At 42.3% G+C, this 14,514-nt stretch overlaps 1 protein-coding gene across 2 annotated transcripts in view; it reads right to left on the reverse strand.

Moving 5' to 3' along the window:
- setd1a (SET domain containing 1A, histone lysine methyltransferase) overlaps window positions 1–13,840 on the reverse strand; it is a 29,540-nt gene extending 15,700 nt beyond the window's left edge. Inside the window, exons 1-9 of one of the 2 annotated variants that reach the window (XM_034219859.1) lie at window positions 13,824–13,840; window positions 12,446–12,590; window positions 10,956–11,054; window positions 9,005–9,275; window positions 8,234–8,394; window positions 7,323–7,582; window positions 5,018–6,665; window positions 3,831–4,811; window positions 2,995–3,162 (exon numbers count right to left, since the gene is read on the reverse strand). In XM_034219859.1, the coding sequence (XP_034075750.1) occupies window positions 2,995–3,162; window positions 3,831–4,811; window positions 5,018–6,665; window positions 7,323–7,582; window positions 8,234–8,394; window positions 9,005–9,275; window positions 10,956–11,054; window positions 12,446–12,583 (3,726 nt within the window). In that variant the 5' untranslated portion in view covers window positions 12,584–12,590; window positions 13,824–13,840. Of the gene's footprint in view, window positions 1–2,994; window positions 3,163–3,830; window positions 4,812–5,017; window positions 6,666–7,322; window positions 7,583–8,233; window positions 8,395–9,004; window positions 9,276–10,955; window positions 11,055–12,445; window positions 12,591–13,543 lie in introns of both variants that reach the window. The other variant, XM_034219858.1, reaches the window with a different exon arrangement.
- Window positions 13,841–14,514: the final 674 nt, after the last annotated feature.

The raw sequence follows: 14,514 nt of genomic DNA on the forward strand, positions 1-14,514 counted from the left end.
GATGTGAAATATAACCAAGTGTTGAATCAGACTTTAGTTCCACCTGGAGTAAAGTCACCAGCTACCCTGCAGTATACAAAGCCATTCAAACTAGCTGCACCTTTACCAGCTTTGAGAACACTTTCATGATCAATCATTATAAATCATATCATATATATTATTTTGAAAGGGACCAATCTGCACAACGACTACTTTTACTGTCTTTAACTATATTTTGATGAGAATACTTTTCTACTTTTACTTGAGGAACATTTTGAATGCAGGACTGTGACAGAGTATTCCTACACTCTGGTACTTCTACTTTTACTCAAGAACAATACCTGAGTACTTATTCCACCTCTAGTAGCGTGTTAGTCTGAATTGTAGCCACAAAATCACGCAGAGCTGCATAAAAATAGCCTCACAATGGTAACAAGTGGAAAATAATATTTACAAATGTGTACAATGATTTGTAGGTAATGCTGACTACTCAAGACACCTGACTTATACATCTGCAAAGGAAGACTGTGTTCATTCTACCATTACATGGGATTAAAGCAAAATGTAGTTTTACTTGTATAACACTTCAATTTTATATAAAAGACAGTTTGTTTTCATCTGTTTTCAAATAAACAAAGTATTGGCTTTCAGAATATTAAACTTGTTTCGGCAAATTCAGATGATAAATACAACTTTGAAGCTTCGGCATAATTACAAGCAGAGAACGGACTAATGTAACATCACAGCAAGCATAACAACAGCCGGTGTTTCTTGTGAGTGTTTCCCCGACACACACACACACACACACACACACACACACACACACACACACACACACACCACACACACACACACCACACACACACACACACACACACACACACACACACACACACACACACACACACACACACACACACACACACACACACACACACACACACACACACACACACACACACACACACACACACACACACACACACACACACACACACACACACACACACACACACACACACACACCACACACACACACACACACACACACACATCACACACACACACACACACACACCACACACACCACACACACACACACAAATACACCACACACACACACACACACCACACACACACACACACACACACACACACACACACACACACACACACACACACACACACACACACACCACACACACACACACACACACACACACACACACACACACGAGCTTCCCCCACACCAGTAATACAAACGAAAATGTGTCTTCGGGTCAATGTGACTGATTTCGATAGAGCAAGTCACATTTGTTTTAGGCACGAAACATACTACCAGTAGAAATACATTGCTTTCAAAATCGCTCTGTGTCGAATTAATAGATTATATTTCGTGACTATAAAACGAAATACTGTGAGTGCTTCATCCTCTGAACACCACAGGATGGCGACTGTAACGCACATATTAACATAGGTACGCTCCTCTGAAATGATTGTCCCCTGCAATTATTATTATCCGTCAATCGAGTTCGCTAATCAGCTCGCTAACGTTAGCTTAAACAAACGTAACATGCAACGTTGATCTATCGCATCGTTATTTTTGCAAACTTTGCAGGAGGCTACTCGTGGGCTTGACCCTCGTCTGAGCCATGGCTTGTATTTGTCTTCTGCTAGCCAACGCTCGTTGAAACTGCAACCTCCTGGCACACAGTCATCTATCACTCATCAGAATGCCCAGGTCACACGTAACACAAACACTTGCAGGTCGCGCGCATAGCGCGGGAAGGCCGCAGCAGAGCTGTTTTATGTAGAAGCAAAGCAATTCTTTTCTTTTAATCTAAAAAGCGAACTATTCAGTCAGACAGCAATTTATTGTAAAAGTAAAGCATTTACATTTTCAAGCACTTTATCTCAATTTCAAGCACCATTCCCAAAATTCAAGCACTTTCCCAACCTTGAAAACACCACGTCAAATTTCAAGCATTTTCAAGGATTTCAAGCACCCGTACGAACCCTGCATCTTACATCAACTTAACTAAATCAAAATATCTATGTTTAAATAAGACTAATTATAACGGGATCCTGGTGGCAAGTAGGATTAAAAGTATCGACTGTACACCCGGGACCAGCACTGTTAGGGGATGTCATGGCAACAATGTTCATTAAAATGTACACTTGCGAGTTATGTTATCAGGTGTAGATTAGGTTAGTCCCTGATCGTTTATCAATTATCAACAAAACCTTTATTTGACAGAACTGTAAAATGTACTGTATTAATAATAATGCAACAAAACAATTTGAATCTTGCATCTACTGGAAATGTTCTTATAGGATTCTTAAAATAAGTATCTCACCAAAATGTAAATAATTGACTCAATGTCGAATATAAGAGGGCGACCGCTCCTCCGCTCTATTCACTGGCTTCCGGTAACTGCTAGAATCCACTTCAAGACAATGGTACTTGCGTACCATGCTGCGAATGGATCTGGCCCTTCCTACATCCAGGACATGGTTAAACCGTACACCCCAGCACGTGCACTACGCTCTGCATCAGCCAAACGGCTCGCTGCACCCTCGCTGCGAAGGGGACCCAAGTTCCCATCAGCAAAAACACGTGGGTTTGCTATCCTGGCTCCTAAATGGTGGAATGAGCTCCCCATTGACATCAGGACAGCAGATAGCTTACACATCTTCCGGCGCAGACTGAAAACTAATCTCTTTCGACTCCACTTCGAGCGATAGAATTACTAACAAAGCACTTATATACTAATAAAGGACTGGCTTATCTAAAGCCAGTTGAGTAGCACTTGAAATGTTTTGGCTCTATGAAACCTGATGTACTTATATGATTCTGTTTTCTTCAAGTTTGTATCTTCTTGGTCGAATGCACTTATCGCTTTGGATAAAAGCGTCAGCTAAATGCAATGTAATGTGTGTGTTTTAATTCATCTAATCACATTGTGAGCTGTCGAACATTATAATTCAGTCAAATTTCTGCCAAAGTGCTTTTACCTTGAAGGAAGGAAGTCGGACTGGTCCTCGGAGAGAGAACCCTTCCATGCCACCGCTCTTCGCCCAGTCCACGAGAGACGTATGAGGCTCCCGAGGACGGTTGATCTTTTCCTCTTTTTTCTCATCATCCCGTAATGCAGACATCCCTCTAACCATTGTCTGGAAAGGCTGGAGGAGGAAACATGGTGCAATTACAATTTGTATTTATTTCCCTTTTCCATTTCACAATACAACTCTGATGCTTGATCAATGTGGTCGGTGGCATCATGTTGCCACAGAGAATAAAGGAGGCCATATGAACTGATGGTAAAAGAAGGGGCAGCTTTGGAAGGCACCCAGTGGACAAAGTAATATTAACAAGGTTTAAATACTTTTAAATAGTGAAAAAGTTCTGCATTTGAAGTCTTAAGTGAAAGTATTTGCATCTAATTACACTTAAGTATAAACAATACAAGTATTCAAAATGCAGAATGACTTGTTCAGAATCATATATACTGGACTTTAATAATCAATTCACTTTAATGCTATGCTGCTAAAGGTGGAAACAATTGCATTTACTTCATTTACTGCTCAGGAGCTTCATCTATGTATTTTTTTTAACTAATAACTGGAGAAAGCTACATTTGTAACAACACTGAAAGGCACGACAAGTCAAAAAAGGTGCTGGTCGATTTTAATCTGAACGTAGGATTCGCTTGAATTCAAGGATTGTAGAAAGATCTAGTCTGAGTTTATTAATACAAAATTATTTGTAATAAATGTACAAATAATTGGATGAAGCTATATTTGTGTACACACAACAAAACAAGCTTCAAATATACACCATTCTTCCTTACCTTGGCCTTGGTCTCTTTCCTCTCCCACCACTCGTCAAAAGTCGCAAAGGCAACGTTCTCCACCATTTTGCGGTTCAGGTCCCTCTGCATGATGTTTTTCATTTCCTGGATCAGAGTGCCCAGGACCATCTGCACTGTGGCTTCATGTGGATTTTCAGGCAACATAGACATCTCCTCCCCCTCTGGAGCCCTGTACTCGTCTCCCTCCCCGGGCAGCATGGTGCCATAGCCCGGGGGGGGCATGTAAGAGGCGTAGTGGGGCGGCAAGACGTGCGGCGGCCAGCCAGTATGGGGAGGCGGGATGCCATGGTGTTGAGGGTGTGCTATCTGGGTGCTGTGGGGGTCTGGGTAGGGGTAGGGCATATGGGTGGGCATGTAGCGGTGGTCCTGGTCATAATGAGCGCCTGCTCCACTCCCCTCTTGGTCCATATAGGGGTGGTGTGTGTGGGGTGGCGGCATAGGGTGGAGATGGTAGGAGGAGTAGTCTGCAGTGGCTGCCTCACCGGGGCCGGGGGTGCCGTTGGAGGACGACACCCTCAGCTGGTGTAGGCGACTGAGCATGTGGGTCTGCATCTGGAAAGACATTGGAGCTCCACCGCTGTACTGGTTCATCAGCTCCATGGACGAGGCATAGTCATACATGTGGTGGGGCATGGGAGGATACTCGGAGTGCAGCTCCATGTGGGAAAGGGGAGGGATCCCGGGCGGAGGTGGGGGTTGGAGGGAGTAACCAGGAGGAAGTGGCAAATGAGGAGGGTAGGAAGGTATGGGAGGGTGCATGGAGGTGCCAAAGTGCTGTGCAGAGTCTGGTTGGGGCGAAGATGAGTGGTCTGTTGTTCGTGAAGGCATGGCAGCCTGGGAGGAACAGGGTGAGGAACCTGAGGTGAGGGAGGCCTGGTGGGAGGTCACTGTTGTTATGGTAGTCACCTCCTCTTCCTCGTCTGAGATCTCCATGTCTTCGCCTGAGGAGTGAGGGGAGGACTAAAAGAAAACAGAGTTTAGATTGTTAGTATACACCATGCACATTAATAACCACACTTTCAAAAGACACCACAAAAAGGCTTAAGAAATGTACTGTTTGAATACCAGTGTGATAACCAGTCCCATATATGCTAACAAAGTAGCAAAAAAGTGATTATGACTTGTCAGAAGTCTCCCTTAAAGCTTGATTATGCTACTGATCGTACCTGACTCTGTCCATTGTAAGGTGGTGTGTGTGCTCCTGTCCTGCTGCGTGTATCAGCAGATCCAGTCTGTGAAGATTCCTCCTGCAAAGCTCCAGTGAGGCCAACCTGTTTTTGGGTTTCCTCTGTGGGGTTGTGAGAGGAGTAGGAGGAAGAGGATGGTATGGCTGCTGTATGTAAACTGGGACTCTTCCTACCATCTCCCCCCTTTCCCCGCTTCCTTCCTCTGTCTCTTTCCCCTTTCTTCCTGTGGTCCTTCTCACCATTGTCTCCCACCAGGTTACCACTTGTGTGCTCCCCTGTCCCATCACCTCTTCGATCTCCTTCCCCACGTACACCCCTCTGCTTCTCCTCCTTCCTATCTTCTTCATCCTCCTCATCGGAGGCAAGGAAAGAAAACTTCGCCTTCTGTTCTTTGAGGAGCATCTCAATACGAGAGTCCAGGCTGCTGCTGTGGTAGACGAACGGTAGACTCTCATTGGTGGAATCTGGCTCTGGAGAGGAGGAGTCACGCTGAGGTGGGGAGCTGGAGGAAGAGGGAAGATGGTGGGGAAGGGAGGTAGAGGAAGGGGACGTGGAGGAAGAAGCAATGGGAGGGTGGGGCGGGGAGGTAGGCGGAGGCGGAGGCGTTATCGGGGGTGCTGGTGGCGTGCTTGGACGGCGCTTTGGCTTTGTCCACTGCTCTTCCCGGGCCGGACTATCCTGGTTGAAGTCCAGTGTTCCCAGTGTCTCAGCTACAGCCGCTGCTATGACTGAGGCTGGCGGGAGGGGGGCCGGCGCGGGGGGAGGCGGTGGAGGAAGAGCACTGTGGTGACCAGGGTGATAGTCTTTGTCAGCACCAACCGACGGCAGGGAGCCCCTCTCTGCAAGGCTTGAGCCTGCAAGACGGGTGGAAGCGTCCAATCCCTGAGGAGGGGCTGGCTCTTTGGAGGAGGGGTATGCGGAGTAAGATGAGGGGGGAGGAGACATGCTGTTAGAGGAAGAACGGTAGGAGTTGGAATTGTATCTGGGGTCAGAGCTGTTGGAGTAGTCACTGTCTCTGTCCCTGTCTCTATCTCTGTCCCGGTCATGGCTGCTCCTTCTGTGGCTGCTGCTGCCGTGGTGGTTGTGTGAATGGTGGTGGTTGCGGTGTTTCTGGTGGCCATGGTCACCAGACCGGGAGCCCAGGCTGTCTCGCCGGTACGCCCTGTCCTCCCTGCGCTCTGAGTGGTGATGGGAGTGATGGGAATGGTACTTTGTGGAAGAGTTTGTGTCTTGCTGGTGGTAGGATGACCTTCTGGAGCCGATCCCCGCCGGCCCGTAGCGCCCCGCCGAGTCTCTGTCACGGTCCCTGTCTGACATTGGGGGCTGATCAAATTGGGCGGCAAGAGGTGGAGGAGGCATTGAGGAGTGGTGCGCAATGTGTGGCCCAGGCCCTCCAGCATTGGGGTATGGGGGGTAGCATGGCGGCTCGTTGGGACGGTATGATGTGTTTGGGGGGTATATAGGGCGACCTCGGTGAAACACTGAAGGTTCCTGTGCGTCCTCCGAGAAGCGAGGTGCTTTGTGTCCTCCAACAGTAGACGAGACTGCAGAAGACGAGGAGGACGAAGGTAGCATGTCCTGGGGAGGGTAGCCACTGCCCAAAGTGACAGTGTTGTAGCCAGTATGCCTGCATGACACAAATGAAGTTATTAAAAAATATTATTTTGCTGACCTGCATGACAACCATACAGACAATCAATTAAATTAAACATGCTTTATTGGCATAAAGATAACCAAAACAAGTAATATTCAGAGGATAAAAAAAGGTGTATTGAACGCTTGCATGTGTACGTGAAAGACTGTGGATGTTTTAATTGATGTGGTCTAATATTAACTGCCACTCTAACACCCACTACCCATGACAACACTGCCAGTTTCACTGAATGATCAAAAGCATACATTTCCTTACTTATTGTTGATTAAGCAATGTATGTCAATTCAATAGAGAATCTGTACAGTGTACAATGGAATCTTCTATGCAGAGCATAATAATGTTACTGTACTTGTAATGGAATGATTACATCGGTGCACTGTCCAAACATGACATCCTTGCAACATAATTGCTATAACGAATCAAGAAGCAAGGTATTAAGAGTTAAAGCTACATTTAGACTGTAGTACAATTGCAATTATGAATACAACAGAAATAACTATAATATCATAATGTACAGAAAAAGATAGAGCGTTTCAGCCTTTACCAAGGAACCTGAATAATAACACCAGCACCAAGGCAATGGTACAGTTTTGATGCAACTCTCTCTTTGGCCAAGTATCGTCGACTAACCTTCCGCCAGTGTAGCCCGAGTCTTGTGAGAAAGGAGTCCCAGATCTGGAGCTGTATGGTGTTCCTCCTCCAGCACCCTGAGATGAGGCAGTGGAGCCTGGTGTTAAGGGGCCCGACATGGAAGAGGGGGGCGTGTCCAGACGCTGATCACTGAAACCAGTATCCCCAGAGGAAGGGTCTGCACTTCCTGACGTTAGGGCCTGGACCCCTGCTGCCAAAACCGCAAGGTCACTGGAAAGCCTCCGCCTGACTTCTGATGACTGTTCAAAACAAGCACATCAATGAAAATGTAAGTTTCCTTACAATCCAATATCCATATGAACTTTAGCAGATCATTAGGGAAGTGAAAGCGGGCTTCATCAAATAGTTAGAACATTCATTCACTACTTTTGAATTGCACATTTTCAACATTGTTTGACATGACTATGCCGCAATGTTACCTGACAATTCATTGCATTTTATACAGATGTTTCTGCACAGTTTTCTATCAAGATAAGGCTTCACCAATAGCATTATTATGATAGTATTGGTAGAAATCCAATCCATTTGTGGCTACATAGGATTTTTTCAATCTTGTGTGATCTGAAACATCTCCATAACCTTAGAGCTGTGAAGTCCAAACGGTCATATTTATTGAAAAAAGGAAGATGCAAGCCTTTACAAAACACAAAACATGTTTTTATCAAACAAAATATTTGCTTAATTTAATATTTATTGGCATGTTGCCTGTAAAAAACAATTTTTTTTTATTTGGTTAAAAGAAATGATCTAGCAGAAATGAAACAGCACCATAAAAGACCACAATAAAAAAGAAAACATTTAAAGCTTCATTTGATTTAATATAAGCTTTTAAGAATAGGAAAAATAACATTACATAACATTCTGAAGTGAAAATGATGCTGCGACTATACCGTGTCAGGCTGTGGCTGCGGCGGTGCTGGTGCTGGTGCTGGTGCTGGGGCTGGGGCTGGAGGCGGGAGCCTGTCAGTCAAAGCCTTGCCTCCCAGGGGCACCGTCTGAGGAGTGTAGGACCCGTTTACCATCAGGTCATAATACTTTTGCCTCTGCTGGCCTGTGGAAATAAACAAAAGCCACAGAAAAATAAATGCAGACCGAGAAATGAGGGCACTACAGACATCACCCATATCCACCGTCTCCACCAAGGAACAGCTAATGTCCACAGTAATGACTCTTACATGTCTAATATGTGTAATGTGTAATTGTAAAGCGCTTTGAGCACCTGTAAAAGCGCTCTAATAAAAAAATGTAATGCATTATTATTATTATTATAATGTCTGTTTTTTTTTTATAGTCAACAGGACATATAGCATAAAGGTTTTTTTATTTGGATATAAGGTACAGATAAAGGAATTCCAAAAGCATTTTCCTCATAAGCTCAATCTTTAGCGATAAAAAAAGCTGGCACATATATCTCATGACTGCATTACCTTTCAAACTATGTGTATAGATCTCAGATATTTTTTAAATGGCATAATATCAATTTGTGTTTATGACAATGTGTGTGTACTTTTTTCTTTTTGGAAGAGACAAACACAGTTTTCAGCCAATGCATTACATGTTTGTACTGGCGATGTATTTCTCACTCCACACACAATGTATAGTATGATTGATCACTAGGTTAACTTTGAAGATGACGGAGATAAGGTGTTTAATAAACTTACCTTTTATATCCAGTTGAGCATGAATGATGTTACCCATGACAGAAGTGTTGTGCAGATGCTTGACTGTGTCCTTAGCTCCTCTGGTGCTGGTAAACAACACCCTGGCCAGGCCCAAGTGCTTCCTGGTCTTGGGGTGAAACAGGATCTCCATCTCCTCCACCTCACCAAACTTTGCACACATTTCTGCCAGAAAGGGCTCCTTGATGTTGTCATTCAGTCTAGCAAAGCTCACCTCCTTGAGGGGTATGGGACCCACATAGAACTCATCAAGCTGTGAAGAAAATCAGGTCCAATAATGTGTCAACATATTAAGCCTGAGGTGAAGTATGTCTTAAGTTAGTGCTCAGAGCAGGGTTCATACACTTTTCCACCAATGATTTTCAATGACTTTTCCATGACTTCTCAATGACCTTTACCTAATTTTCCATGACCAAAAAAAAATGACCACTGAAAATGGTTTATTTTAACATGGAACAGGAAAACAAGGTCTACATATGAAACATGTAGTGCCTATCTAAAACAAATCAAATAGTAGGCTTACTAGCTTCTACACGCTGAAGCAACTGCAGTCAGGGAGGCAAACTCATCAGGTATGAAAAAGGTAACAAGGATCCGAGCCCCCCGACCCCACGGGATATCGGCTTTAACATTAGGAATAACAGAGGATTTGAGCAGTCAGAACAACTAAAGCAGCAGTTAGTAATAACAGAAACGCCAAAGAGTCACATCTAATAGAAATATATAAAAGCATTTATTTTAATTGTGTAGCAGTCAGTTTATCATTTTGGCAGCACTGTTGAGCATTTTGAAAATGTATTGTCATGCCTCTGTGCAAGGCTTAGTCTTTCTATCTGAATAGCCACTGGTGTAAAATAACTAAGTTCATAAACTCAACAAGTGCTATACTTGGGTACAATTTTGAGATACTTGTACTTTATTTAAGTATTTCAATGTTATGCTACTTTGTACTTCTTCTCCTCTACAGTTCAGAGGTACATGGTGTACTTCTACTCCTCTACAGTTCAGAGGTACATGGTGTACTTTTCCTCCACTACATGTATTTAATACCTTTAGCTACTTTACAGATGTGGATGAATGATGTGAAATATAACCAAGTGTTAAATCAGACTTTAGTTCCACCTGGAGTAAAGTCACAAGCTACCCTGCAGTATACAAACTCATTCAAACTAGCTGCACCTTCACCAGCTTTGAGAACACTTTAATGATCAATCTTTATAAAACATATCATATATATTATTCTGAAATGGACCAATCTGCACAACGACTACTTTTACTGTCGCTACTTTCACTATATTTTGATGAGAATACTTTTCTACTTTTACTTGAGGAACATTTTGAATGCAGGACTTTTACTGTAACAGAGTATTCCTACACTCTGGTACTTTTACTCAAGTACAAGACCTGAGTACTTCTACTTTTACTCAAGTACAAGATCTGAGTACTTCTACTTTTACTCTAGCACAATCTCTATACTTATACCACCTCTGTTTATAGCCTATGAAAAAAACTATTAGAAAACGAAGGCTAAAGCTAACGTTAGCAGATAGTGACAATGTATTCCTTAAATGATATTGCGACAGAAACACTTTTCAGTGCACATCACGCTCTGCTCTGAACACCCTGTTCTAACAGCTGTTCACCAGCGGCTCAGTCTGTGCTACAGTTAACGAACGCACCGTAGATAATGTAGCTGACCCTCATCCCGGAGCAGCATAGTTCAGCCGACAGGCAGGAAGACTCGAGCACACAGCTCGCGCTTCATAATATTAAAAAATAACACCATGCGCGTCATGATGGCACATAACAGCTCGCGACCGCAGATTATTTCGGCGATTAGATTAAATGTAAATTATATTTGACGCAAATGTAATTTCCATGACTTTTCCAGGTTTTCAATGACCGTACGAACCCTGGCAGAGGCTATTCTCACCTTAAACTTGGGCACTGGCAGGGACATTTCTGTATACCTGGACCATAGTCTCCGGGGTCTATGGTCCCGCAGTTCACCGATGGGAGGAAATCCAGAGTCCTGAAAATTAAGAGAAGGATATTATTTCTTCTAGTAGTAACACAACTTGAAAACACACACTGTATACCTGAGACAGAGATATGGAAAGTAGAATAATTCTTCCTACAACCAGGATATGTTCTATGACCCTCGCTGTTTACTGTTAGCTTTTAGGCAACATTTATTTTTGATTGCACCCTACTGTTTATAATTCAAGGTTTTTGACAGAAAGCCAAAATTCATACCACCACTGTACCATCCTAGAAAAGTTTTGACAATTTTAAGTCTTTTAAAAGTATGTGTTATTTTTATAAATGTTTACATGGACTGGCACCCTGAGGGGAATTCATCCACAAAAAAGACACTGGACGCTGCACTAGGTCAGAAACCAGAGGAGACTGTGAAGTCCACCGTAGACGGACAACTTGTACAAAATGTCCTCTCTGTTAAAAGGCAGCTCATTGTGGAATAGCCTCCCAACTGAGATACGGGATTGTCCTACTCTCAATAGCTTTAAAGAATGGTTGAGAAACAAACAGACGTGTAATCACCGCTAAATGCACTTTTATACAGGGGTATCTCCTCTTGCACTTTATGTAGCTCTTTTATCTTATCTTGCACTTTATATGTCGTAGCTGCTACATTGTACTGCCATGTGGTAAATGCTTATATGCTGCATATCATGTATTTATTTTTGCTATGTATATAAATGTCATGTTCTTATATGTTGTACGTGACGGGACTACGGATGGAAATGAGCTCAAAGCTAAAATCCGGCTCATTTACACGTGTAAGCATTATTTTGTTTTAAAGTGTTGATCAATGTGCACTGTCCCGGTTCAAATAAACGATTACAAAAAAAAAAGTTACACATACAGTTAACCTGTTTACATTTCTGGCATTGTGTACATTTGGCTTTTGCAACTTACTTATCATGTATATTGTTTATATTTGGTTCCTTGCATAGTATATGTTTGCACTATTTCAGACTTTATATTATTTATATTTCTCTTGTTAGTTAAAATACTTTATTGTCTACATTGTTTTGGGAGAAAGGCAGATATGTGTCTTCGGTCTGAATGTGTAAAACCTGCTTTTAAAATAGTGGCATTGAACTCATATCACATCCAGACAGGATCATAATAAAACACATGAATTCACACACAAAAGAAGCACCAGGTATTTGATAGTGAAAACAGAATGAAGGTTCAGTAAATGGATGGATCAAATGTGTGCTGAGGTAGAACATGACTATCCTCCTTGAATAAGAGATAGGGGACAAACTATTTTCTATAGAGGTGTTTTTTCTAAATGAATAAAAGTTCTTCATATAAAGTTGTATCATATCCTAAATTAGACATGTTGTATTTAAGGAACACACATGTATTAAAAGAGAAAGACAATCAACTCACTGGCACACTGAAATGCACTCCATCATATCTGTAGATTTTCTGTGCAACTCGCCGGATGGCTGGATCCTGGACAAGTTTGTAGCTCTGCCACTGCAAACTGACAGCTTTTTGAGAATCTGCCCCACCGTCTGGATCCATCCTACAACTGAAGTGTCAAACAGAAAACCATGAAACAGCAGCTACAGTATGGGGACGTGTACACATGTATATGTTCCCAGGGTTCTATGCTCAGCTCAATACCCTAGGAACATTTAGGAGACCTTTCAAAGCTCTTCTGTTCTGTATGTATATGATGTTTCCCTGGGTCAATACAGTGTTCTAGATTTCAAACATTGTTATCTCCTTAATAGCAGAATGGATTGTTGTCATTAACACTGCATTTAAAACATCTATCTTAATTTGTGCTTTAGCCATTCGAAGTGTATATAGAGACCGTAGCAATTTTAGAAAACAGTCCAGATAGCGATATGCTGATGAGAAATACTGCAGTAATTACAAGACAGAGTATATTATTTTGGTCGCTGGCAGAGGCTAACGTTACACTGTATGGTACTGTAACAGAACGGTGAGCTGCGTCACATCAGTTAGATACACGTTAACTTTTCTAACTATTGTCTGTTAGAAAAAATAATCAACAAAAAAAATAACTGAGCAAGATAGTAATATACACGTTTTAGGTATGGGCTAAGATGCTGCGTGCTGTCAAAACAATGCCCAGCGTTACGTCACTGACCACTTAGTTCAGGTAGCAACATGCTAGTTGCAACAACAAAATTCAAATATATCGTTTTTTCAGACGTCAAAACAGAGTTCACGTAAACGAAATATAAACCGGGTGCCTCACTATTCTGCAGGAGCAACATAACTGGTAGCTCCGATACGATATAAGGTTTGCAAATGTTAAAATGACGCTTTAGCTAGTGCAAGTTACCGCTGCCGTTGGCTAATGCTAACTAGCAAGAACATCAAGTTAGGAGTCAAACTCTGATAATGTTGCCCCTCCGATCACATCGGTAACATGTTATCTATGACATGCATGTTATGCAACTCTCTAAGAAGCTCTACGGACTTGTTTTGACTCCTAAATTCAGACCCCACCTCTTTGAGAGCTACTGCCCGCTCATCCGAAAGTAGCAACCCGCCGCTACAGTGTAGGCAGCTTCATCCAGGCCCGGGAGACGAACAAGAAAAACACTGAAAGCCTAACAGAAAGAGGACATCTCCGAGCCGGCGCTTAAGCAAATCTGACGGGCTAAAACAACGCCGCTATCATTCCGGTAGCTAGTCCAGACATCAATAATCCTCTCAGAGCGGCAAAACCATTGTTTTCGCTTTAAAATCCAAATATTGTTGAGAGAGCGGCCATCGCGTAACCAACCTGAAAGCCTCGCCTGTTCTCCATCAGTGTTTGCGAATGCAGCCCACGATTCCTCACCGGCACTTTCTTCAAAGTAATACATAAAATAAAGAAAGCCACCGCAGTAACATATCATGTAAATATAACTGAATATCAAAAATACATTTATATTAATAAACGCCTGTATTTTTAATAGTCACGTTTCTGCACTTTAAAGATATATGTTCGAATCTGCTCATGCAAACCCAAAACCAGAGAAGTAATCATAGCGCCCTCTAAAGGCACAACTCGTCTAATGCAAACTATTCATATATTTAATGACTTTTCTCAAACAATTGTGCAGTTAAAACAATGAATATGTGTCGTATTTAGATATTTTCAGCAAAAACAATACAGTGACTGAAACTATATTTTTGGATGAAAATAAAAGAAAGCCTCAATAAAGGTTAAAGGCCAAAAAAAACTATTCCATGTATTCTGTTGAGTATATGGAATGAACAAATGAAACATATTAATACAGGGTGATAAATGCCTCAGAACTCCGTTTCTTATTTTATTTATAATACTTGATCTAAGGAACCATCTTACATTTTGTCAGAATTTGTATACCATTAAAGTGGTCTATGAAAGGTTTTCATATATATTAAGGTATACATTTTAGTCTTTTCTTTTCATTCTGCTTTTGTGTTCTACTCCACTATATCTCAGAGGG

Source organism: Gymnodraco acuticeps, unplaced genomic scaffold, assembly GCF_902827175.1.
Source record: "Gymnodraco acuticeps unplaced genomic scaffold, fGymAcu1.1, whole genome shotgun sequence".
NCBI lineage: Eukaryota > Metazoa > Chordata > Actinopteri > Perciformes > Bathydraconidae > Gymnodraco > Gymnodraco acuticeps.